This window comes from Chanodichthys erythropterus, chromosome 19 (genome assembly GCF_024489055.1).
Source record: "Chanodichthys erythropterus isolate Z2021 chromosome 19, ASM2448905v1, whole genome shotgun sequence".
Classification (NCBI taxonomy): Eukaryota; Metazoa; Chordata; class Actinopteri; order Cypriniformes; family Xenocyprididae; genus Chanodichthys; species Chanodichthys erythropterus.
The window spans coordinates 31,663,827-31,690,219 of NC_090239.1; the positions used below are offsets into that span (position 1 = coordinate 31,663,827).

Below are 26,393 nucleotides of genomic sequence, written 5' to 3' on the forward strand. Positions count from 1 at the left end.
AGGAAGAAGAGAGACACAAGACACAACAATGCAGATGACCTGAAGGCCTCTATCAAAGCAACCTGGGCTTCCATTATACCTGAGCAGTGCCACAGGCTGATCATGCCATGCCGCATTGATGCAGTAATTCATGCAAAAGGAGGCCCAACCAAGTATTGAGTGCATAGAAATGGACATACTTTTCAGAAGCCTGACATTTCTGTTTAAAATATCCTTTTTTTATTGATCTTATGAAGTATTATAATTTATTGAGTGAATTGGTGTGTTTTTGTTAAATTTGAGCCAAAATCATCACACTGAAAAGAACCAAAGACTTAAAGTACTTCAGTCTGTGTGCACTGAATTTATTTAATACATGAGTTCCACAATTTGAGTTTTATTTTTTTTTTTAATTTTTGAATTACTGAAATAAATGAACTTTTCTATGACATTCTAATTTATTGAGATGCACCTGTATATATATATATATATATATATATATATATATATATAAGGAAATTTTAATGAATTCAGCTAATTTTATCAGTAACCTTCATGATAACATACTTGAGGAATTAAAGCATGTGAAACCAATGCAAGAGATAAACCGTTTAAATACAGAATATACTTTATTATTCTCATTTTGACATTTATGGTACATATAAAATACATATAGTGTGGTTAAAATTACAAATGTTACAATTTAGATCAAACTAACTTAATTAAAATAGCTAACCTTACTAACAGAACATTACATTATTTAGAAAAAAAAAAAAAAAAAAAAAAAAAAAAAAAAGCAGTGAACCTTTATTCTGAATGTGACTAAATATGCAAAATGTCTTGGGTGAATCCCTGAACTGAACTCATAGGATTATAGTACAGCTTAATCTAGAGGAGAAGGCAATAAGTATTAACTGTCATGGTGTGTTCAGACTGAGTACACTGTCATCGCTCAATATAGGAAAATAATTATAAATCTCTGTAAACATTTTTTTTTTTTTTAAATTACAATAAGCAGCATATACTTTTTCCTGACCAGTTCAGAACAGCATTGGTCCTTCATCTATTTTAAATTCTAGAAAAGGTGACAACAATTCAGAGTAATTTGCAGTTTGCTGCAGACAAATTCTTTGGAAAAGTGGAAAATGTAAAAATGTCTTTAAGTCAACAACTGTCCAACATCATGCCTTCATACTGGTACTTGGGTCTGTCTGGGTGGGATTGGTTTGGGGACTCCAGGTCCTTGTCTGTAATTTTAAGAAGCAGGTGACGTGATGACAATCTCAAACATTATTGTACTCAAATGAAATAAAATGAAAGAAGCTTTCAAATTTAAGTACATATGAACTAGATTTTTCCACCTGCCATTCTAATTGGTTGTAAGTGTGTTGCTATGCATTTGCTTGGATATTCTGAGTGTTTTTAAGCATGTTTCTAGGAAAGGGATGGGCAAACTCGGTCCTGGAGGGCGACTGCCCTGCAGAGTTTAGCTCCAACCCTGATAAAACTCACCTGCCTGTAGCATTCTAGTAATCCGCAAGGCATTGATTAGCTGGTTCAGGTGTGTTTGATTAGGGTTGGAGCGAAACTTGCAGGGCAGTGGCCCTACAGGACTGAGTTTGCCCATCCCTGTTCTAGGGTGTTTTGATTGATTGATTACTGGCCCAATTCTTTAATATTCTGGGTATGGCTAGATACAGTATGTCTCACCATTAACATTTTTAGACCCACTTTATATTAAGGGTCTTTTTCTTTTAAAATAGCCAACAGCTTTTCGATTTAAAGGTTTATTTCACCCAGAAATCAAATTTCTGTCATTAATTACTCACCCTCATGTTGTTCCACACCCGTAAACTTCAGCTTCGGAACACAAATTAAGATGTTTGTTGATGAAATCCAAGAGGTTTCTAATCCCCAAGAGGATGCAACATAATTACCACATTCAAGGTCCAGAAAAGTTAAAATGGTCCATGTGACTACAGTGGTTCAACCCTAATGTTATGAAGTGATGAGAATACCTTTTGTGTGCAAAAACAAAAATAATTAAAGAATTTCTTGTCTTCCCTGTCATTCTACTAAGCCGTTTACATTATAGAGACAGTGCAGGCTTCTGGGTTCTATGTCAGAACGCAAACTCATTATTAGCCGGCCCTTGCGACAGCATCATACGCATGCTTTGTGCTGCTCACGTGAACAGCATCGGCCAATACTGAGCTGGCGTTCTGACGTAGAACCTGGAAGTGCTGCACTGTCTCTATAACGTGAACAGAATATGAGAATGACAGGAAAGAGAAGAAAATATTGATTAAGTTTTTTTTTGTTTTTTTTTTTCGTTTTTGCACACAAAAAGTATTCTGGTTGCTTCATAACAATGAACCACTTTGGTTGAACCACTGTAGTCACATGGACTATTTTAATAATGTCTTTACTACTTTTCTGGACCTTGAATGTGGTAATTAAATTGCTTTCCTGCTTTTTCAGAAACCTCTTGGATTTCATCAAAAATATCTTAATTTTTGTTCCAAAGCTGAAGCTTACAGGTGTGGAACAACATGAGGGTAATTAATGACAGAAATTTTATTTTTGGTTGAACTAACCCTATTAAGTCCCAGCCTAGCAGATCCCCATTTGACTGCTTGTGACAGTCTCAGCTGTATTAACCTTGTAAAGCATAACATATGAAATAATAGTAAGAAAAATCTAATTAAAAAAAAAAAAAAAAAAAAAATCTATCAGTTTATTGCACCTTTAGATGTTGTGCGCACTGTGGCAGTTCACATGACACTAACGTGAACCAGACTTCATTCGCCCCAATGGAAAGCATATTTACACTGTCTGAATCGTTCCCTATCCCCTTATAGTGCACTATGTGCCATTCACCATAATGAAAATAGTAATTGTGTAAACAAGTGCACGATTTCAGCCGCAGCTTCTATTTAAATTGTAGAGGCCTGACGTTTCAGATAGAGCATGTGACTGGACAGAACATCTGATGAGAAGCTGAAGTGCAGAATGATATCATCAAAATCGTTGACGGAAATGAGACTTAATGTGAATTTTGTCATCATTTTGGAGAACACTAAAAAGCTTATTGATAATCTTAAGGCTAACATATTCATTTTAAAAGCCAAAAAATTATGATTTGATTTCATGGGGACTTTAAGACACCTCAAATAAATCAATAGAGAGCACAAAAACATAGGTTGGGTTAGATATTTCTAGTAACATTACCTTGGTTGAGCTACTGAGGTACCACCTGGATATGTTGGTTTATTTGGCTGAAAGAAAGAAAAAAAGTGGAGCAAAGTTACTATAAAGATGATTATCAGGATTTGACTTACTGTTAACTACTTAAAATTATTAAAATCACCTTAAAAAAAAAAAAAAAAAAAAAAAGGCAAATTAACTTTTATTTAGTGAGGGTGGTTCATTAGAGTAATGTATGTGCTCTCTCAGGACAGTGGAATTGTGAAAATGAATGCCAGACATTAATGATAAATACATTGCCATAATGATGAAAAATGTGTTAACCCTAACAATAGAAACAGGGTTACAAATACACTGATACACATGAGCTCGTCTTAGAGACAGCATGACAGAGTTGTGTGAGTGGTAAACTGTTTGAACCTCTGTCATTGACTGTGGAGTAGACACGCTTGTTGTATTGCCGTTTGCCACATTTGACTGGGCATTCGAAGGACCATTTGCTGCATTAGTTGACCTGTTGTAAAAATATTAAACAACATATTAGAAGATTTTCAAACATTTTTTATTCTGTGTTTGTTGACATGAACTTTCTGTCTCTGGGTGAGATCACTAATCAGTTGCATTGCAATGTTTTACCTGCATCTTTGTAAATGCCACTCGCAATCCAACTTAAAAGGTGCTAAAGAGGATGTTTTGTTTTACACATTTTTGCAATATTACTTGAAACTGTCTTTACTAACTGATAAAAGACTATTTATTAGGTTCACTGAAAGGAATAATATTAATATACATCATCTGTGCACAAGGTAGGGCCTTAAAAACATCAGCCAATCGTTTTCGCGATCATCGTGTAAACGATTGGCCCTCTGGCTTGTCAATCACTGCCATGACGTTCCTTGTGAGAGATGAGCGCGGCTGCGCGCTCCAGTAACTTTCCACACTCCACAGGCACCGCATGCAATGTTTTTGTCCGGAGACAGGAATAACAACTGCAGATTATGAGTTACCTGCGGTGAGTCCGACATAATGAATCCACTAACACAACACAGCGAATGCCGGTGGTAAACACACATGTTCCAATACGAGTGTTTACGAGTTTTGGGAGACGTTCCTTTAAAGTTGGGGGGTTGTTCTTACGCATGCGCTCTTTCAAAAGCTCAGTAACAGTCTTTGGTTTCTCAGTCGACGAAAATATCCTCTTTAGCACCTTTAATGAGGAACTACACGCTATGTGTATTTAAATGAAGTCAGTCAGTCACATGAAGTCAGCTTGAGGCTCATTACGGAATGTGCAGAATTAATAAAATCAATATATGATGTTTTTATCCTTTCACAGAAAGCAATGGTAACAGTAGATTTTATTTAAAAGAAATGTGTATGTTTTCTTCGCAGCAGCAGAATCTTTGGGATTTTTTTTAACCGTGGGTTGCAAGTATGAAAATGTTACTGGTCTATGTCTTTCAGCATAAGGTGCAATTGCTTCAGCAGTATTTTGTGGCTGTGCTTGTGCCATTACCGGATTTTTCTAATAAAATATGGAATATTACAACATCCAAGATGGAACATAAAATGCAAGTTCCAAGACTGAAGTAACATAAAAAGAATGGCTGGTACACACTACACGATTTTATCCCTGATTTTCACTCGCCGACAGTTTTGGAAATTGCCGACAAATGCCAGAATCTGAGGCAAATCGTTCCTCGTTCACATGATCTGAGAGAAGAGCTGGTGTCATTTTTAAACACGCTCAAATGTATCAAATATGATAAAACAGTGCTGCATTACCCCACAAACGCTTGACGTGAAGAAGCGGAAGCGGCGACTGTGGCGTTAATAAAAGTTTTGTTGCTCTCGAGCCGTGTGTCGCGCTTGTCTCTCCTTAGCAACCGCTCCAGCGGCCTCGTTCAGCTCCCACAGCACTCTGCACTGCTCTGCTTCATACTACAGTAACGTTAATAATCTCATCCTAGAATATGATTTCTGCCCGAGTGCCATCGGATTCTTTTCCGCTGGCTGTGAGGTGAAGATGACATCTCCCGTGATTCCGCGCTTAATCTCAGCTTCATCAAGCTATGCTTTTGTTTTGAAAAGGAGACCTCTAGTGGCGAAAAATTACATATTGTGCCTTTAATGCCTTATTCTGCATGACCATATTCTATGTCCCTAAATCCTACCCCATACCTAAACTTAAATGCTACAACAACTACCTTACTAACTATTAATTATTATTAAGCAGTAATTTAAGAGTTTATTGTGGCAAAAGTCATTGTCAATAGTGAATATGTGTTCCCCATACCAAAGTGTTACCCTTCTTTTTCGCTGCAAATCGACGCACAGACAATATAGATCACAAACTTCCAGTCTTCCGTGAGAACTCCTGTCTCACACGCAGTGTTGGGCATATTACTTTAAAAAAGTACATCATTAAAAAAGTAACTACTTATCAGGGAAAGTAACTACTGCATTACTTATTAAAAATAAATAAATAAATAAATAAATCACATGTGTCAATTAACTTGGATGCCCCCAATATTAAATACGTCTAAAAAATAAATTATTACTTGTTTAATGTTATGTTTTGAATTTATCTATTTGATTATGAAAAGTGAACAACATGAGTAAGATAGGATACATCATAAGATGCGCAACATCTCGGGAGACATGGAGTGGGTCAGACATGATTTTGACCACTTCATTAAGTTTTGAGTTGTAGAAAGCCTTTCTTTAAAGTGGATTTCATTTTGTAAAAATTGTATCTTAATTTTGATCAATGTTTCATCAACCAATTGCCTGGATTTAATAAATAAAAAGCAAATATAGCAGAAAATATAATCATGACAATATAGTCATGGCGCCAGCGTGATCACTTGCATGTGAACTGGAGCGCATCTTATAGGCTAAATGAACCGAAACTCAGCAGCTGCTTGCCTCACAGACATGAGAAATATATCTATAGAAAGCTTGAAATGTCTACTTTTAAACTAAATAATTTAAAATGAAAAGAAATAGGCTACTCTCCGATTATGTAATGAATGAACTGAGCATTTTCTCTCCAGGCGCGTCCACGGAGATGATGACAGTCAGCAATGTCAACTTCATCTTTTTAGCTGACACGGATTCAAAAAATCATTAGTTTATTAATAAACACTTAAAATGTCTCCTTACTGTTTTTGTCACATTCATAATCATTACTTTTACCGGTTCTTTATGGCATATGGTGCTATATAGCCAACGTAAATACTATTATGGTTTATTCTCTCCAGTATTAAAGAAATCAAATGAATATAAATGTGATTAGTCAACTAATGGCTTAAATGAACAACTACTAGTGCAACACACAGAAAAAACATTGCAGGTCCTATGGCTGAGAGAGAGCCTACTCGGATGAAAACCGCTTCAGTGAGCTCAATTATAGAAACACGGCATTTTTTTTTTTTCGGCGAAAAAGTAATTTGTTTGACTACTCGTTACTGAAAAAAGTAATGGCGTTAGTAACACCGTTTATTTATAGCACCGTTATTCCCATCACTGCTCACACATGATCTTAATTTATTTTCTATGTCACTAGTTCTCTAGTGTGTTTGGTTGTGAAATGTAGTTTGTAGACCAGACAGAATTGTCGGTGATTCCACCTATTGAAATGTTGTGTAATGTGTGAATCCCTGTCACTGATCCATCGTATAACGTGGACAAGAAAGCAATTAAATGAACAGCGATCCAACAACTTTGAACTCTGAAGTATGTGATGGACCTTTGGCGTCTGGACGGACAACCCTTGGTACAGCGGTTGAGACTGTCTCTTCTGAACACGTAGAGCAAAACGATTATTAGGACCACCAAAATTGGCACCACCAGAAGAAAGAAGATCAAGAGTCCATCTCTCAGGGAGTAATCTAAAAAAGAAAGAGTTTAAAAGATATGATGCATCCATTTAAAAGTGTCAATGTGTGTTTTTTTTTATGTAGAGAGTGAGACAGTATGAGTGTGCTCTTACCGATCTGTGCAGGGCCGCTGTCGATACTTCCTCCCCTGCCAGCTTTGTCACAGCTGGGTGGAGCCCAGCCATTGTTACAATGACAATGGAACTGATCATTACACACCTGTGCAAAAACAACACACTATTAAAAAAAAAGGGTGAGACTTGATTTATATAGTGAAATCTGTTCTCTACATTAAGTGGAACTGGCACTGATTCAAATAAATACCAAAGACCAACATGGATTTTAAAAAAGAAAAGGTAGTTAGTAACTTACTCCATTACTGCTGCAGTTTCTCTGGGCATCACATTTCTGACTCTGATCCAGAACTGAAGAATTTAAACACGTAAAGTCCAAACACACCTGAGAGAAATACAGGACTCAACTGTTTGTTTAAAAGTTATAGATTATAATAAAATGAGAGTATCAAATTTAAAAGCAAATGCAAACAGTACATATTATGGAGGACACGGTTTAAAATTGGTTCTAGTGTCCATTCAGAATCATAAATCTGTGCTATAGTCTAACTTTCATTCAAGCTAATTGTCTCTTTATATGATAAAATACAGGTAGAAGTTTAAAACTCTACAAAACGAACAACTTTGTTTTTTCAATACCTTTCCAGCAGCGCAGACCGAGCCAGTTTTGACATAGGCTGGATCTGGCACATCTGGGCCCAGGCCGAAGTTAGCGTTCATGCAGGTGATTGTGCCCCCCTCTAATTTTACTACACTGACCGTCGCTCCTAACGGTGGGTTGTTGCTATCGAATACACATTGGATTTTCCCACACATAGCGTTTCTGTAAAGAGACAAAATAAATTTACACAGCTCTTTAGTTGAATAAAGAACACAAAGCAAAATGGGGAAAAAACAAACAAACAAACAAACAAACAAACAAACAAACAAACAAAAACAAACAGCTGGGTTATTTTACAATAACAACATATTGCAAACCTTGTCTTCCATGCTAATTCCACATTCATTAACTGTTTAATATCCACAGTCAAACCAAATTGTATTTAGACACCTTGAACATTTCATTCATTAATGCTGTTTATTCCCTATAGTTTAAAAAAAAATGGAAATAAAATATGACAAGATAGTTATAGATAGAGTTAAACTGTGTTAGAAAAAAATAATCTTAATTATGTCAGATCATGGTCAGGTCAAAATGTCTGAATAATTTTTGGTTCCAATTTTTATCAGTTTTACTGGTAGTCCACTGTATGAATCATTTTTGGGTGTAATATGTCACAGTTTACATACTTTATTTTGCTATCCTCATTTACATAAATGAACTATAGTGTCCTGCACCCACTTGTAAAAATATATCAAAAATGTCAGAATAATTTTTGGTTTGACAGGATATAATAATTATCGAATATTTAATCAACCCTGGTGTTTTTAATTAAAAGAGAATAATAACTAAAAATGTGTCATCAGATATAAAAAAATATGAAAAAATACTGATAATATATTATATTTTCTCACACTCTCTGAGAAGTTAGCTAAAAAGGCTATGTGGTCTTTTCAAAGAAGTTTGGAATCTATAGTCTGTGGCCAATAAAATGCTGATAAACAGTATCTATTTGAAATAAGCACAATATGGAATTCAAAATATTGTGGAAATGGTTTAAAAACTTAAAATCTTGAAAAAAAAAAACTTGCCAAAAGAGTGCTTAAAGGGTTAGTTCACCCAAAAATGAAAATAATGTCATTTATTACTCACCCTCATGCCGTTCCACACCCGTAAGACCTTCGTTAATCTTCGGAACACAAATTAAGATATTTTAGTTGAAATCCGATGGCTCAGTGAGAGGCCTCCATAGCCAGCAATGACATTTCCTCTCTAAAAGGTCCATAAAGGTACTAAAAACATATTTAAATCAATTCATGTGAGTTCAGTGGTTCAATATTAATATTATAAAGCCAGAAGAATATTTTTGGTGCGTCAAAAAAAAAAAAAAATAATGACTTATTTAGTGATGGCCAATTTCAAAACACTGCTTCAGGAAGATTTGGAGCACAAATGAATCAGTGTATCGAATCATGATTCAGATCGCGTGTCAAACTGCCAACGGCTGAAATCACGTGACTTTGGCGCTCCAAATAGCAGATTCGATAAATGGTGCTCATAAAATATTCTCGTCACTTTATAATATTAATATTGAACCACTGAACTCACATGAATTGATTTAAATATGTTTTTAGTACCTTTATGGATCTTGAGAGAGGAAATGTCATTGCTGGCTATGGAGGCCTCATGGAGCCATCGGATTTCAACTAAAATATCTTAATTTGTGTTCCGAAGATTAACGAAGGTCTTACGGGTGTGGAACGGCATGAGGGTAAGGAATAAATTACAGAATTTTCATTTTTGGGTGAACTAACCATAATTGTATTTTTTAATGATGTAAAACAGGCATGTTTTGGCTGATGAAAATGAAATGAGGTACTCACCGCACTTCACAAGGTTTCGGGGTAGACCCAGAGTATCCACAGTTTCCAAACTCATTGCCATTAGTATTAGCATGACTAAAGCACTTATCATCTGCTTTAGTTGCCGCTGCAAAGAAGAAAAATCACACATAAATTCAACCATACAAAACAAGCTTTGTATCATTTTTTGAAAAAGCAGCATGTTTGGCCGCATAATGAGAGACAGAAAGTGACACATGATCGCCCAGTATGTTTGAGACAAAACTCTCTACAATGAGAAGTACCTGAGCCAAAAAGCTGTTTGCACTGGTAGTCAAATGTCTGGCAGCGGCCCTCAAAGCAGAAGGCTGTGTCACCGGCACAAGGGAGGCCGTCCATGATGTAGAAATCTGCTGGACAGAATGGAGACGCTCCACCGCAGAACTCCGGCAGATCACAGGGGTTGACAGACGGTCTGCAGGGTGTGCCAGCCACGTTGATCTGCTCACAGTTAGCCAGTGTTATACATTTATATCACTTGTTTTAAGAATAAATAATTTTATAATTTTGCTTTACAGATATATGTATCTTGTCAAGATATTTGTACTGGACCATAAGATATTCATAAATGACTTATCAAGGATTTTTTTTTTTTTGCAGTACAAGTAAATGAGTAGAAATAAATCATTCTTTCAGGGTTAAAGGTGAAGTACAGTATGAAATTTCTGCGACACTAGTGGCACTGTAATGTGTAGTCTGTTTTTGTTTAATTTTCACTGTGTTCTGTTCAGTTTGTGGATTTATTAAATAACATTTTTAACTCATCTCCTTTGTCGTACACATCATTACAGCCTACGACATGACAGCCTTGCAACCGCCCCTTTCGTGCGTTGTGCCTCCCCCAACTCAAACATCACAAATGCAGCTCTTATGGGTTATTTTCAAGGCATGTCTTAAAGGGTTAGTTCACTCAAAAATGAAAAGTCTGTCTTTATTTATCACCCTCATGTCGCTCCACACCTGTAAGACCTTCTTCATCTTCGGATCATAAATTAAGATATTTTTGATAAAATCCGATGGCTCGTGAGGCCTGCATTGACAGCAAGTTAATTTAGACTTTCTAACGCCCAGAAAGCTAATGAAGACATATTTAAAACAGTTCATGTGACTACAATGGTTAAACCTTATTTTAAGAAGCGACGATAACACTTTTTGTGCGCCAAAAAAACTAAATAATTCAACAATATCTTGTGAAGGGTGATTTTATTCAATAATATCTAGTGAAAGGTGATTTCAAAACACTGCTTCATGAAGCTTCGAAGCTTTACGAATAATTTGTTTCGAAGTGTTTTGAAATCGCCCATCACTAGATATTGTTGAATAAAGTCGTTATTTTGTTTTTTTGGCGCACAACAAGTATTCTCGTCGCTTCGTAACATTAAGGTTGAATCACTGTAGTCACATGAACTGATTTAAATATGTCTTTAGTAGCTTTCTGGGCATTTGAAAGTCTAAATTATCTTGCAGGCAATAGAGGCCTCACTGAGCCATCGGATTTTATCAAAAATATCTTAATTTATGATCCGAAGATGAAGAAGGTCTTACAGGTGTGGAGCGACATGAGGGTGATAAATAAAGACAGACTTTTCATTTTTGAGTGAACTAACCCTTTAAGACATGCCTTGAAAATAACTCATAAGAGCTGCATTTGTGATGTTTGAGTTGGGGGAGAGGCACAACGTGTTCTGAAGATAAACAAAGGTCTTACGGGTGTGGAACGACATGAGGGTGAGTAATTAATGACAGAATTTTCTAACCCTTTAAAAGGTACAAATTAGGCTACTTAAAAGGTTCAGCATATTAGGAATACTTTTAATTTTGTTGCTCTGTGTCTCGCTTATAATAAACCCAACCAAAGAATCTGCACCGGGCACATTTTTGACATGACGAGCCACAACTGTTTGAGGCTCTCTACACATCAAAGTAAATGTCATAAACCAGCATATCTTTCTTTCTGAACTGGTTCATGATGATGCTGTATGATATTGAAACATCCATTGTAGTGTGTTGCATTGTGTGACATCCTGTCTGGACGTAATGGGTGGAGCTTATCCTAATTAGGTTTAGAGATAGGGTAAGGTTAAGCCCAAAGTATACTTCAGCCATCCACTTACTAGCCTTGTCCAAGTACCCACACTTGCGGTCTTGGCCACTTGAGAGCTTGTGTACGTGACAGGAAGTAAGTGCGCAAGACTGTCCAGTGTCTTAAAAATGCCCAAGTGCAGTGCCCTTAATGCACACTAAACCCACAATACCTTGAATACCACTTCTGAGCGGCATTCGAGGCATTATGTTCGGGAACTCGCATACCCAGAAATCGCAAGATGTCAAGGAAAACATATGACTGTAAGTTAAATTAATTATATATTACATATAATTTGGTAGTAAAATATAAAGTGTTGCACATTTTATTGATGCAAAGTGTGTATGTGTATTTTGTACAACATTTGCAACTGCTTTTTATCACTTAAAGAAGCACCACAATTTTAAAACTGTGTCTTATGTTAGTTGCATAGCCACCACTGAACAGACATTTAGAAGTGTATTTTAAAATGCAAAGTACTGATAATAATAACAACAACAACAACAACAACAATAATAAAAAGCTGTAAACGCTTGCATTTTTTCCAAGACTATAAGTGTGTCCCATCGAGCAATCAGGAGTTCTATGCACACTTGTGGTCTTCACGCCCACTTGAACACTTGAGCCAAATAGAAATACAACAGCGCATGTGCGATTTGAGTGTTTCAGAACAAAATCCACAAGACAGACAACATGTCTTTCCGCGCTCATGGCCAAAGGAGAGTTTACTTCGAAAGGCTTGCATGCTCAACTGTGCACGAGACAGTCCAGAAAAAATGCAGAAAACAAAGTATACCCAGGCCTTTAGGGTGTGGCTGGACCTTTAAACTCCAGCTATTATGTCCAGAGAGGGGGAGCTGAACATCAAGCTCCACACATTGGCTCTAGAATGAGCAGCCTCTCTCACAATGCCACTTCGCTTTGACATGTTTTGAGCCGTTTAAAGGTGCCCTAGAACCCCTTTTCAAAAGATGTAATATAAGTCTAAGGTGTCCCCTGAATGTGTCTGTGAAGTTTCAGCTCAAAATACCCCATAGATTTTTTTTAAATACATTTTTTAACTGCCTATTTTGAGCTATAATTATATATGCACCGTTTAGCGTGCGGCCCCTTTAAATCTTGGCTCCCCCACCCCGAGCTCGCGACTGCCTTAACCAGCATAAACAAAGTTCACACAACTAATATAACCCTCAAAATGGATCTTTACAAAGTGTTCGTCATTCATGCTGCATGTATGCATCGATTCCTGTGAGTATAGTATTTATTTGGATGTTTAAATTTGATTCTGAATGAGTTTGATAGTGCTCCGTGGCTAAAGCTAACATTACACACTGTTGGAGAGATTTATAAAGAATGAAGTTGTGTTTATGAATTATACAGACTGCAAGTGTTTAATAATGAAAATAGCAACAGCTCTTGTCTCCGCGAATACAGTAATAAACGATGGTAACTTTAACCACATTTAACAGTATATTAGCAACATGCTAACGAAACATTTAGAAAGACAATTTACAAATATCACTAAAAATATCATGACATCATGGATTATGTCAGTTATTATTGCTCCATCTGCCATTTTTCGCTATTGTCCTTGCTTGCTTACCTAGTCTGATGATTCAGCTGTACTGCTCCAGACATTAATACTGGCTGCCCTTGTCTGATGCCTTGATCATGAGCTGGCATATGCAAATATTGGGGTCATAAATGTTAATGATCCCGACTGTTACATAACAGTCAGTGTTATGTTGAGAGGTCTTTTAAACAATTTTTGGAGGTCTTTTAAAACAAATGAGATTTACACAAGAAGGAGGAAACAATGGTGTTTGAGACTCACTGTATGTCATTTCCATGTACTGAACTCTTGTTATTCATCTATGCCGAGGTAAATTCAATTTTTCATTTGATGGCACCTTTAATCTTTGAAGATCTAAATGCAGTGAATTTTGGCTTGCACTTCTGAAGCTGAATTCTTTTTCCATGTAACGTGTCAGCCATGGTCCCACACACCAGCTAAACACCCTCTGGCTCCATGTGATATAGTAGCCACGCCCCAAACTCTCACTATAGGTTGTGCTGGAAAAAGACTGACGAATCTGAGCGGACCACTCTTAATGTTTTGAGGGTGCTTGGGAGGCTCAATATTGACACTTTAGGTGAAGATAAATTCATGAATGGCATTCTAATAGTAGTCAATGTATGATAAGCTGTGTTAAGAGAATGTGTTTTAACATAAAAAAAAATCATACGTATTTCACCTTTAATGTTTGGCTTAGTCTGTAGTCATTATAATTAGCTTTATATAAAACAGTAGAAGTATTTAGCATGTTCATATATAAATAGCTAGATCAACATGTATGTGTGTGATGAGGGATCTGACCTGACAGTTTTCACAGCAGCTTCCTGCGGCACAGGCCGAGCCCTTAGTGAGGGTGCATGTTTCGGCATTACAACACTTATTATTGCACTCCTGCAACACAAAAGAAAGATTACATTCAGTACAGCAAGACTGAAAAGGTCAGTAGTGTGTCATACAGCAAATCAGTTTAATTAGTCATTCCTTTAGGTTTTAAATGATCAATGATCATAAAAACAAATGGGAAAACCAGTTAGGTCACACTAAACATGAAATGACAATCAAAACCCATTTAACTTCTGATTCAGTGGATTTTGTGGATTATAGATTTATCCATCATGAGAATTTGATATTGTAAACTGAGCTAGGATGGTATTGGTTAATATTATTTTTCCTGCTCACACATCTCTGGTTGCTTCAACAGAAAAGGATCATGTTCAAAAGTGGATCAAACTATTAAATTTTGATTAACTATTATTAAAATAAGTGTTTTTTTTTTTTTTTAATAATATGCACAAATAGAAAGTAAATTACTGTAGGTCCATTTGGATTTCATGTCAACTGTAACACTAATTATGTCAAATATGTCAGCCACCTTTGCTCATATTTACCAAGGGTGCCAATATTAGTAGAGGGCACTGTACTAGCTCATCTGTCAATCAGGACATTACTCCCCGTTTTCATGGCATCAAATAACTTGCTAATTGTCATTTGAAAAAATTATATTTGAACATACATCAGAGTGATAACTACCTAAAATGACAGAAACCATCTTAGGGGGAAAAAAAAATATTTGATTTTTTAGTTTTGCTCACATCCCATTTGATTACATGGAGAAGATGGTGTTAATGACCTATACTGTAGCCAGCCACCAAGAGGGTGATCGAAATGTTTTGGATTCACTTTTTAGTGAAAAGAAAAAAGAAAGAAAGAAAGAAACCTACAAATAATAAAGCATAAAGGAATAGGATGGGGTAATAAATTGTGTGTAATAAATTAGTTTTTGGAATAAAAGTGCCTGGAAACTGAACACATTGGAAATATAATTAATTATAACTCTAAATATTGATAAGGGAACATAAAAAAAACCTAACTAGAAGACTGAAGTCCTGATTGCGTTCCATTAAGCCTCTGAGTTTTAAAAAAATACCTGAGGTGTGCCACAGTCACACTCCTCTCCACTCTCCAGAATTCCGTTCCCACACCTGGGCACTGTGATGATGTTGTCTTGAGAGGGCTGGTTCCTCAAACACACCCCACCACCTCGCAGAATCAACCTCTCAAAGTTGTCCGCACTGCAGTCACTGAATTTAGTCCCTCCACTGCATTCACACCCAAACACAACATCAAACCATCAAGGTCAGTAGGAAATCAAGAGGTTTTTGTACTACGGTTTTCTCTTATTAAAGTCAAAATTAAATGTTCTTCACCCATTTTACTTTCATATGCAGATGCATTTCTGAGTCAAACAAGACACATATTAAATATGCATCTAGAGATGTGCATTTAAAAAGTCAAAAAGTATTTCATGTTAGAATTATATTTTACTTTATTATTTAACTATTTATTGTTTTACTTATTTTGATTAATTGTTTGGTATTTATTATTAATCAAGAAAACAACATTATATCGATTAAAAACCAATGTGTAAATATAATCAGAAAACTATTTGGCATATTAAGGGTAACCATTGGTATTGTTGTAATTCTGTATTACTTTTAACAAATTGTTTTGTTTAACATACTTAAAACTTAAAGAGAAGATAAAGTAAAGTAAAGTAAAGTAAAGTAAAGTAAAGTAAAGTAAAGTAAAGTAAAGTAAAGTAAAGTAAAGTAAAGTAAAGTAAAGTAAAATTCGGTCACCATGTCATTCCAAACCTATATGAATTTCTTTTGTGTTCCATAGAGCCAAAAATAAATATATAAATGTTCACACATATAGTTGCACTAATGAAGGATTTATATGAAACAACACTGACCTATTAGTGGATGCCATGATGCACTTCCCACCACAGTTACAGCCACTGATGTCATCATGGCTCATGCCCAGGTTATGTCCCAGCTCATGAGCAACCACCGTAGAGAACGACTGCAGATTGTTGTTACTAAACTGTGATGATATAACAAAGGAGACATGAGATTAGAGACTGGCAAATTATATACACCTAAATGTATGTGAAAGCACAGACAATTAAAACAATGAAATGCAATAAATATTTCAATAAAGATTTGGTCACATGTTAACAGCTTCAACCCTGAAAAGTCTGATATGAAATAATAATCAGAAAAAAGACAAGTAAACAGTCATTAATAAAAATAAAGAACAAATAATTAAAATACAAGCAACAGCATTGAACGGTTTTGAATGTAATTTGCATTGTGATCGTAAACAACTTTATTATGTTACTGTTACCTAATCAGGATGGGAAAAAAAAAAAAAAAACACAATGCTTGCTCAACATCGTGTCAATGGACGATGGCATCATCTATCAGCCCAACCCTAGGCTGCTGTCACTTTAAGAGATGCACGGATCCAAATTATTGATACAGATGCATTGTCCTTCTCTACTGTTTACATTCACTTAAGCCATAACTGACTATGTTTACTAGGATACTCGACAATGTGGCCATTTTGAGATAAATTTGTGTGAACTTGTCTGTTTAAACACAAGGAGACATCTGAGACAGCGCTCAAAACTTCTTACACATCGTTCGAGTTCTCTTTCGCGTCATCTTGTGCTTGAATGCTTAAATTGGCAAAGCTTGAAAACGCATACAAATGAGAAACTTTCATAACCATGCAGCACTTTTCCGATTGGGACAGTGACAGTTCCTTCAACTGTCTGGTACGCCATTCACGCTAAAAGGCGCATCTGTATCCACCATATTCAGCACTGAATGAATGACAGGGTCCGCACTGTCATGCTAGGTAAATCAGAGGACAATATATAGTGGAGAAGACTAGTAATAAGATTAATGTCAATCAGATATTATGTTCAATGTTTGGAAATAAATACGGAAAAAGAGATTGATTCATGGCTTTTGAGAATCGATATCAAATCGACCATATTTTAAAAAACGATTAATCGAAAAATCTTTTTTTTTTGCCCAGCCCTAAAAGCCTGATGTAAGCAAAAAGCAAAAAAAGCAACAAAAAAAACCAAACAAACAAACAAACAAAAAAACAACAACAACAACAACAACAACCTGAATGAGGATGTACAACAATACTAAAAAGTCTTTTTACTTGCTAAAAAAAAAGTACAAATTATCAATTATGATAGCCTTTTTAGGGGTAATTGCTTCTCTTCCTTCAGGCAGCCAGTTTGCAAACATGCCTTTTCATCAATAAAACATGCAGGTTTTAGATTACTGCCTTCAGAAAACTGTCACCTCTGAAGGCTTCAGAATACTTAAGAACATTCTAACATAATCAATAGTTTTATTATAATAGTAAAGATCACCGATGCAGTATAAATGTTCTAACCGTATTGATTCCTCCACCGTTGTTCACAGAGCACACAGTCCCTACGAAGGCCATGCCGAGCACACCTCCAGGGTACGCTCCTGAACCTCTTTAAGAAACAGAGACACAGATCATGTTACATGAAACATACACAGGTCTGGTATCAACAACATCTGGTATCATCTCTGAGACCCAAGACAAATTAAATTAAATGGTCATACATAACTATCTGAGAAGACACTTCTTTTGAATGAGTACTTACTTTGTTGTCATTAAAAAAGTATGTTCTATATAGCATGATTTTTTTGTAGTATGAATGTAATCCGGATGTACAACATTCAAAGTGTTAGGGAAGCTACTCTAAAACTGTAGTTTAGCCTTCTAAAACTACTCATACGTTAAAGTACTTAAGATACAGTCAAGCCACCCTTCTGAAAAAGTAGTTAGCTACATTAGTAGTTAATATCAAAAAGCAGCCAGCTAAATTGAAACTACTTAATGGAGCTTTCAGAATTTACTGTGAGCTGCTTCGTTCTGAAATCCGCAGCAACCAATTTAATGAGGTCACAGCCTTTGCCATGTGATAAGAGCAATAAGCTATATTGTGATTTTGTTTTCTGTTTGATTGACAGATGCTTTGCCAAAGCAATGGTGCAAAACACAACGTTAGTGATCTTTTAGGTTCATTACAAAACTGTGGCGGGACAGATAAACTATGGTGGGTCATCATTGTAACTACGCTTAGAAATTGGCATTTGATACAGAGAGTGCAATGGAGCAGAATAATCAATTTAAAAAGCTATTATTCAACTGTATGTTCTTGAAGTCTTCGATGCTGGTAGCGTTTTATTCTTTGGTTTGCATAAATTACATACAAAAGTGTAACCTTTACTAGTCCATTCATGTGAAATCAAGCCACTCCTATATGTCCTTTACATAATCATCAGACAATCTCTTCTCAGTGAACTCTAAAGCGGGAAGATGAGTGATAGATAGCAGTAATGCACAATTTTAGTTTGTGATCTAATAAGACGATGACGCTACGCTGGTTTAATGCATTGCGGGTTCGGCAAAACGCAAAAGTGCCAAATATGTCAAATTCAACTGATTTGACCAATGGTTTTACTAATGACCAACACAGGCTCACTGGAAAAATGTGCCTCTACTTACATTTTTTCAAAACTCAAAACACATACCAATACATACAAATCATCACAGTTTCCAGTTGAAGTGAACACTAGAGGCAGTTAAAAGCAGCAGCAACTTTTATTGCTTTTTCACACAAAATTATGATTACAGGGGCAGATTATCGATCAATAAAGACTTATTTTTGCGTGGTTCCTTGCACAATATGACCTCAAAACACTTTTACCATAGTGCATCATTTGTAAAATAATACATTTTGATATTTGAATCACAAAACCAGCTCCATATGTGTGGCTTTTCTTATACACTATATTGCCAAAAGTATTGGGACACCCCTCCAAATCATTGAATTCAGGTGTTCCAATCACTTCCATGGCCATAAGTGTATAAAATCAAGAACCTAGGCATACACACTGCTTCTACAAACATTTGTGAAAGAATGGGTCGCTCTCAGGCGCTCAGTGAATTCAAGCATGGTACCGTGATAGGTTGCCACCTGTGCAATAAGTCCATTTGTGAAATTTCCTCACTACTAAATATTCCACAGTCAACTGTTAGTGGTATCATAACAAAGTGGAAGCAATTGGGAAGAACAGCAACTCAGCCACAAAGTGGTAGGCCACGTAAAATCACAGAGCAGGGTCAGCACATGCTGAGGCGCACGGTGCGCAGAAATTTCTGCAGAGTCAATAGCTACAGATCTCCAAACTTCATGTGGCCTTCAGATTAGCTCAAGAACAGTGCGTAGAGAGCTTCATGGAATGGGTTTCCATGGCTGACGAGCTGCATCCAAGCCTTACAACATCAAGTGCAATGCAAAGCGGCGGATACAGTGGTGTAAAGCATTACGCCTCTGGAGCAGCGGAGACGTGTTCTCAGGAGTGACGAATCACACTTCTCTGTCTGGCAATACAATGGACGAGTCTGGGTTTGGCAGTTGCCAGGAGAACGGCTCTGACTGCATTGTGCCAAGCGTAAAGTTTGGTGGAGGGGGGATTATGGTGTGGGGTTGTTTTTCATGGATTGGGCTTGGCCCCTTAGTTCCAGTGAAAGGAACTCTTAATGCTTCAGCATACCAAGACATTTTGACAATTTCATGCTCCCAAATTTGTGGGAACAGACATGGATGAGCAAGTTTGGTGTGGAGGAACTTGACTGGCCTGCACAGAGTCCTGACCTTAACCTGACAGAACATCTTTGGGATGAATTAGAGCAGAGACTGCGAGCCAGGCCTTCTCGCCAACATCACTGCCTGACCACACAAATGCGCTTCTAGAAGAATGGTCAAAAATTCCCATAAACACACTCCTAAACCTCGTGGAAAGCCTTCCCAGAAGATTTGAGGCTGTTATAGCTGCAAAGGGTGGGCCAACTCCATATTAAACCCTACGGTTTAAGAATGGGATGTCATTAAAGTTCATGTGGACGTAAGGCAGGTGTCCCAAAACTTTTGGTATTAAAGTGTATATCAGACTTGCTTGGTAGCTCACATAGATAGCAATGCTAGAAAGCCTATGCACTTGGCAATTGTTATTTTTCAAATAGTCTATTCTATTTCATCATTAAAATCAATTTATCTTGACAGAGGGGACAGGACAGTTCAAATGAGGGAAGAGAGATTCTAGAGAGTATACTAGAGAGTATGGGTCACCCTACTTAGCTACACATCACATTTCACATTAAAAGTGTTGCGAAACATGCAAGACGCGACATATCATTTTGCACAAATGTCACCACAGACATATTTTACCACTGAGCCTGGGTTGCAAATGCCAGATGAGGGAGTCTTCAGGAAACAATCATAACCACAATCTAGCAGCTCAAGAATGATCAAAAACGTCATTGAATAGGAGTACTTACACAACGAGTTGTCCCACATCATGCCTAAGTTGAGGTAACAGATCTGATTTCCTCCACTGCACAAACCTGCCCAACACTTCCCCAGCACTGCCTTCCACACTGAAGGGGTTCTCCTTGTCAAAGATCTTTAAGCCAATCAGTGATATCCGGATATTTAGCTCTTTGTAGTACTAGGGTAAACATGGAAACAGCCACAAATATTTCATTACATCAGTCTATAAACAAACATTCACAAGAAAGGCTCTGAAATACAATACAACAGCCTTAATACATTATTGACTGAGGTTAGGGTTCAGCTTATCCTAACAATAACTTTATCTACAGCTATAATTCTCACCGTATCCAGTAAGTTAGTCAATTGGACCATCTCATCACGCACAGCAGTTGTATTTCTGTTCTTTAAGACAAACTGAGAACAGATAAACACAAATTTCAGAATCAGCTGTATAATGATGAAAAAACTATTCCCAAAATACAGGCTTCTAATGGCTTAAACTCACCCTTTGGTAGTCAACCACTAATACCAATTCCACATATTTGGTCTGAGGTAAGTTTCGCTTTTTCTGTGGATTCGATAAATTCAATGTAATATCAAATACTGTGTTTGTAGAACATCAAAATGTTTAAAAGACAATACAACATCTTCGAACCCGTAAAAACATGGACATATCAGCGTAATGGGAGTGGTCCTCACTGGGAGATGTTTCATTGGCCACTCCACATACAAATGGCTCTGACTGACTGTCCTTCAACAGGAAGAGGAGGTGTTCATTGGCTTTGGAGTGAAAGATGGGTTCCAGCCCATAGCTTTCATTACCGACGAGAATGACCCCCCTGAAACACAGTGCACAACAGCACACCAAGTTACAACCTAATGTTTGAGAGACACTTTTTTATAGCTCAAAAAACATTAACAGCTAACACTGAACATAAAAGTTTGATATGACTTGTCTTACTCTTATTAGAAGTTACTATTTGACTTTTTGTGCAAATAGCCCATCTTGTTGGCTAAGGCTATTTACACTAGCTCCGTCCACCAATGACAGGTTGAGCTAGACAAAATGACAAAAGAAACCTGTCTGGTGTGGAGAATAAAGGTGCGGTCACATTTACCATTGCTCTGTGAAATTTTGTGCCTGAAATCCAGTCATTTAATAGAAATCTGTGCGATCGGGAGTTTGGCGTGAGGGAGGAAAAGTTCCCCATGCAGCTTTTGTTAGTGTTCAGATTTGTCACGTAAATTCACTGCATTCACCAACAGAAAGCTGATTGGTTTGAAAATGACTTCTATGTGAGCTGTTCTTGTAAAAAAATAATAAAATCTTGCAGAAAGTTTTGCTAATGTGTAGCTTTTAATGAAGTAATAGAAGCTTTTCCTATCATATCACCTCTGAGAGGCATTTATTTTAACCCTTGTGCGGTCTTTGTTTGGGAAGTACACTCAGGGTCTTTGGGGTCTCCACAGACCCCAGGCAACAAAATGTAATTTTGTAACAAAATAATATATATATTATATTATATTATATATATATATATATATATATATATATATATATATATATATATATATATATATATATTAATAAAAAAAAAATCAGTTTTTCAATATTGTTACATTATGATGAGACCCCACTTAGACAAAATTCATCCTCAAAATCAACATTTTTGAAAAACTTATTTTTTTTCCCAGTTCAAAAAAATTCTAAACTTTGACAAAACGTAATTTTTATTGTCATAACTGTGATTTCATAATATTTAGATATAAATCCAACTGAAAAATACTTTGTCTTTCAGTTAGTAAAATAGCAAATAGTGGAGTGCCGTCTTCTGGTAAAAGTGATAGTTTTAAAACCGCATTTTCCAAAAGATGGGCAAAAATCTTACACTAAACCATGTCAAATTATCCATGTTATCCCCATCAATGAAAGTTCATGTGGGTCTTTTATAACATGAATTTTACATAAAAAGCTGTTTTTGTATAAAAACCTACTCAACAATTTATTAATTTATATAAATTTAAAAGATAAGATAAATCCTCCAAAAACTGCACAAATATGAAGTAAAAACATTAATAAACAGAGTAAAATTACATTTGTTTTTTTAAAAAACAATTATTTTGTTACAAAATTACATTTTGTTGCTTGGGGTCTGTGGGGACCCCAAAGATCCTGAGTGTGACTTTTTTTTTCTACACTAACATAAAAAACAAGATATCACTTAATTTATTTTTATTTGTAGATCTAGAAAGTGTTAACAATTGTACAAAGTTTCATGTCATTTGGACAAAGAGTACCTTTTTTATTTTAGCAAATGTCGTTTGGGGTCTAAAAAGACCTCAAAGATCCTATAAGGGTTAAAAATATTCAGAAAGCAGAAATAAAGTGCCTAATGGGTATTTAATAGGCCTATAATTTAAAACAGATGTGATGTCTGAACAACACTGACCGCCACACATGCAGCAGTTGTTAACACGCTCAAAACTGTGGCTCCCATTCCTGGATTACACCTTTACTGGTCAGCAGGTTCAATATGGTTAGGGGTAGTGGGTAGGTGTAGGGGTAAGTGTTAGGGACAGGGACAAGATCAGATCCCAATAAGGCAGGATTAATTTATGCTTTTAATAAATATAACCATATAGACTAAATAAGATGTTATTATGGCATATGATTTTACAATGTAATACAATACACTGAGATTCAAATAGTATCTGCCACTATTTTCACTTAGTGCAAAGAAAATACTCATATTTTTTCTGAATAGGTCAGAGGAACATATCAATATAAACTAAAGGGAAAATGTCAAGTTAATTTCGAAATTATGATAATTCTCCTTTAAGTACAGTCATGTTCAACAGAACATGTTTAACTTAGTTCAACTTAGAGATGCAAAACACCTTTCATATTTCGAACTTCTAGACTAGTGTTAATGTTTAAGTTAAGTTTACATTTTAGATTGAAGAATCAACACAAAATGCAATGATCTGTTTGCACTGTAAAGATAGCTAGATTGTTAGAAAAAACAGACCAATCACCATTCAGTATGCAAATAAATTAAATAAGGAAGCCTGTAGGTTAAAGCTGAATAATTTGTTGGCTTTTGCTTTTCATCAGCACTCATCTGTGTGAAGACTGCGCAGTGTACACGAGCGCCAAGACAAACGGTTGCCTTCCGCCACTGATCATAACAGCGGCATGCAAGCACTCAAAAGAAGTGGGAACACTATCGACGCTGGCAAAAAGTCCCTCCCACAAATTACACCAATAAAGAAGAGGAATTTTATACGGAGCTGCCTTGCAAGCACAGTAACAACTTTTAAGTTAATAAATGATGAGGCACCCAACAAACTAGTATGACTACATTTTAGGTAGCGAAAGCGTAAGCAGCATACATACCTGAGACCTTCACAGGTGCTGAGAGCTACGAGAGAGTCTTCATAACCCTCCACATACCCTTGATAGTGACAATGCTCCTGAAACAAAACCACCAGTATTAGTACAGCTTGTTTTCCATTTCCTCATTCTGAATCACACTAAAATAAATGTAAAGTAGGTGGTGGATAATGTCTCTTTTATTAAACTAAAATAGAAAAACAAGTCTTACAACTTTCCCTTTCTCCTGTACATCATGAGATAACACGACAAAGTTCTTCGATATAAAGTCTCTGTGGGAATAAGAGATCAAATTATAATTTTAAATCATTAAATAAAGACAGAATATTTCAGCCAAAGTACTTCCAAAGTTCTTACGTGTTTTTTGTCAGATGCAGTATACGTTCACTGCCATCAATCATGACCGAGTATGTGATGCTATCAGCATGTCTATCCTGGAATCAGACACATAATTTTAAATCAGGGAGAGAACAACATCATAATTACTTCCAGACACCGTCACAATAGTGATGTTACCTGTGCAGGTGTGTGTGAGGGGTCTGCATTTCTCCTCCAGCGCTCATGAACCAGCTGAGGTTTGACAACATCATAGTTCTTCAGATATGACGTCTGGTCTGTGGTCTGGACTATGAAGGCATAATAAAAGCAGCAAATCAGCACAACTGAAAGAATATCTGAATAACTAACTAAATATGGAAGTTAGATCATTTGCAGAAATTGATTTTGATGAAGTATATTGTCTATTGAAAGAAGTCTCTTCTGCTTACCAAGGCTGAATTTATTTGATCAAAAATGCAGTAAAGAGTAATTTTGTGATATTTAATAAAATTGTAATATATTTTAAAATGTAATTTATTCCTGTGATGGCAAAGCTGGATTTTCTCAATCTTCAGTGTCACATGATTTTTCAGAAATCATTGTAATTTAGTGCTCAATTATTATCTGTGCTCAATTATTAAAAACAGTTCTTATTATCATCAATCTCGAGAACAGTTTTTGCTGATTATTATTTTTGTGTACACTGTGATACATGTTTTTCAGGATTCTTTGATGAACAAAAAGTTTTTAAAAAAGCATTTATTTGAAGTAGACATCTTTTGTATCTTTATAAATGTCTACTGTCATTTGAATCAAATTAATGAGTAATAAATGTATTAATTTCTATCTTTCTTTTTTAAGATCTTACCCCAAACTTTTAAATAAACAGCACAACTGTTTTTAACATTGATAATAATAAGAAGAAATGTTTCTTGAGCAGCAATTCAATATATTAAAATGATTTCTGAAGGATCATGTGACTCTGAAGATGGCTGCTGAAAATTTAGCGTTGCTATCACAGGAATAAATTATATTTTATACTATGTTCAAATAGAAAACACTTATTTTAGATTATAATATATTTTTCACAATATTACTGTTTTTACTACTATATTTTTTACAGTATACAGTTTTAGTGATTTCATGTAGTTTTTTGCTACACTGTGTTATACGATATAAACTGAGCTATTTTTAAACAAGACCAAAACACTAATAATCTAATTAAACCTAATGATATTAAGTATAATACTGTCTACCAATATATTATTAGCCCTGTATTATTAATACAATCCAATACTGACTTTTTTGTAGTAGTTTTGTAGTTTGTTGTTGGGTAAACACGACGATTCTTTGTATGGTGATACGGTTGACTTCAGGACCACTGTGTGTAATAAGTCAACAGTAAGAAAACAAATGTAAATGAGTGGATTTTTCTTACCTGGACAAATCGCGAAGTTTGTAATGATGAGAATGGAGATGTATACATGTCGCGTCATGATGTTTCCCTGTACTGACGCCTGATCTCAGGTGAGCACGAAAGAGGGGCGTGCACGAGCAGTCAGACAGGTGGAGCGACATTCTTTTATTTTCTTTCAGGCCCGCAACTATTTAGGGATTGTGTATTTATAGCTAAAGACAGTGATATAGATAAACATGTTGGCATTAAATAAGCGGGTGAGTAAATAATTATACAAATATGCATACATACATACACACACAAATGCATCATTTGTACATGTAATATTATTATAAATATTAAGTAGGCTATCGTGACGTGTAAATGTATTACTCAAAAAGCTTAAATCAATATATGATTGAAAAATAGTATTATAGGTCTATCTATACACAAAGCCATTCATGTAATCAAATCTAGTGAGAATCTAGTGACAGTCCTATATTGTTTGTTTGTTTGTTTGTTTTAATGTTGCGTCTGATAGTATATTCACCTCTTAAAGGTGAAACACAAACTGTGTATTCCTCCAGGGGGCGCTCGGTGATTAATAAAGCCCAATCTTTCTTTGAGCTGCATATTTATTTATGTCCTGTACAAAAGTAAAATCGTAATCAACCTTTCCGATATTTCTTTTTTTATTATTATCACTGTTATTGAATTTTCAATAGGGTAAAACACAAATA

At 35.9% G+C, this 26,393-nt stretch overlaps 1 protein-coding gene across 1 annotated transcript; it reads right to left on the bottom strand.

Annotated features, from left to right (window-relative positions):
- Positions 1-935: 935 nt before the first annotated feature.
- On the bottom strand, positions 936-25,753 carry adam9b (ADAM metallopeptidase domain 9b). Its single transcript, XM_067369948.1, has 22 exons — positions 25,696-25,753; positions 24,456-24,565; positions 24,297-24,373; positions 24,142-24,211; positions 23,943-24,019; positions 21,201-21,384; positions 21,051-21,113; positions 20,888-20,959; positions 20,551-20,720; positions 17,566-17,653; positions 16,058-16,188; positions 15,230-15,401; positions 14,104-14,193; positions 9,889-10,084; positions 9,626-9,731; positions 7,781-7,964; positions 7,440-7,526; positions 7,181-7,286; positions 6,938-7,079; positions 3,577-3,700; positions 3,211-3,257; positions 936-1,226 (listed from the first exon to the last, which is right to left on the bottom strand). Exons 1-22 carry the CDS (start codon positions 25,751-25,753, stop codon positions 1,169-1,171), a joined length of 2,412 nt encoding a protein of 803 aa, XP_067226049.1. The 3' UTR covers positions 936-1,168.
- Positions 25,754-26,393: the final 640 nt, after the last annotated feature.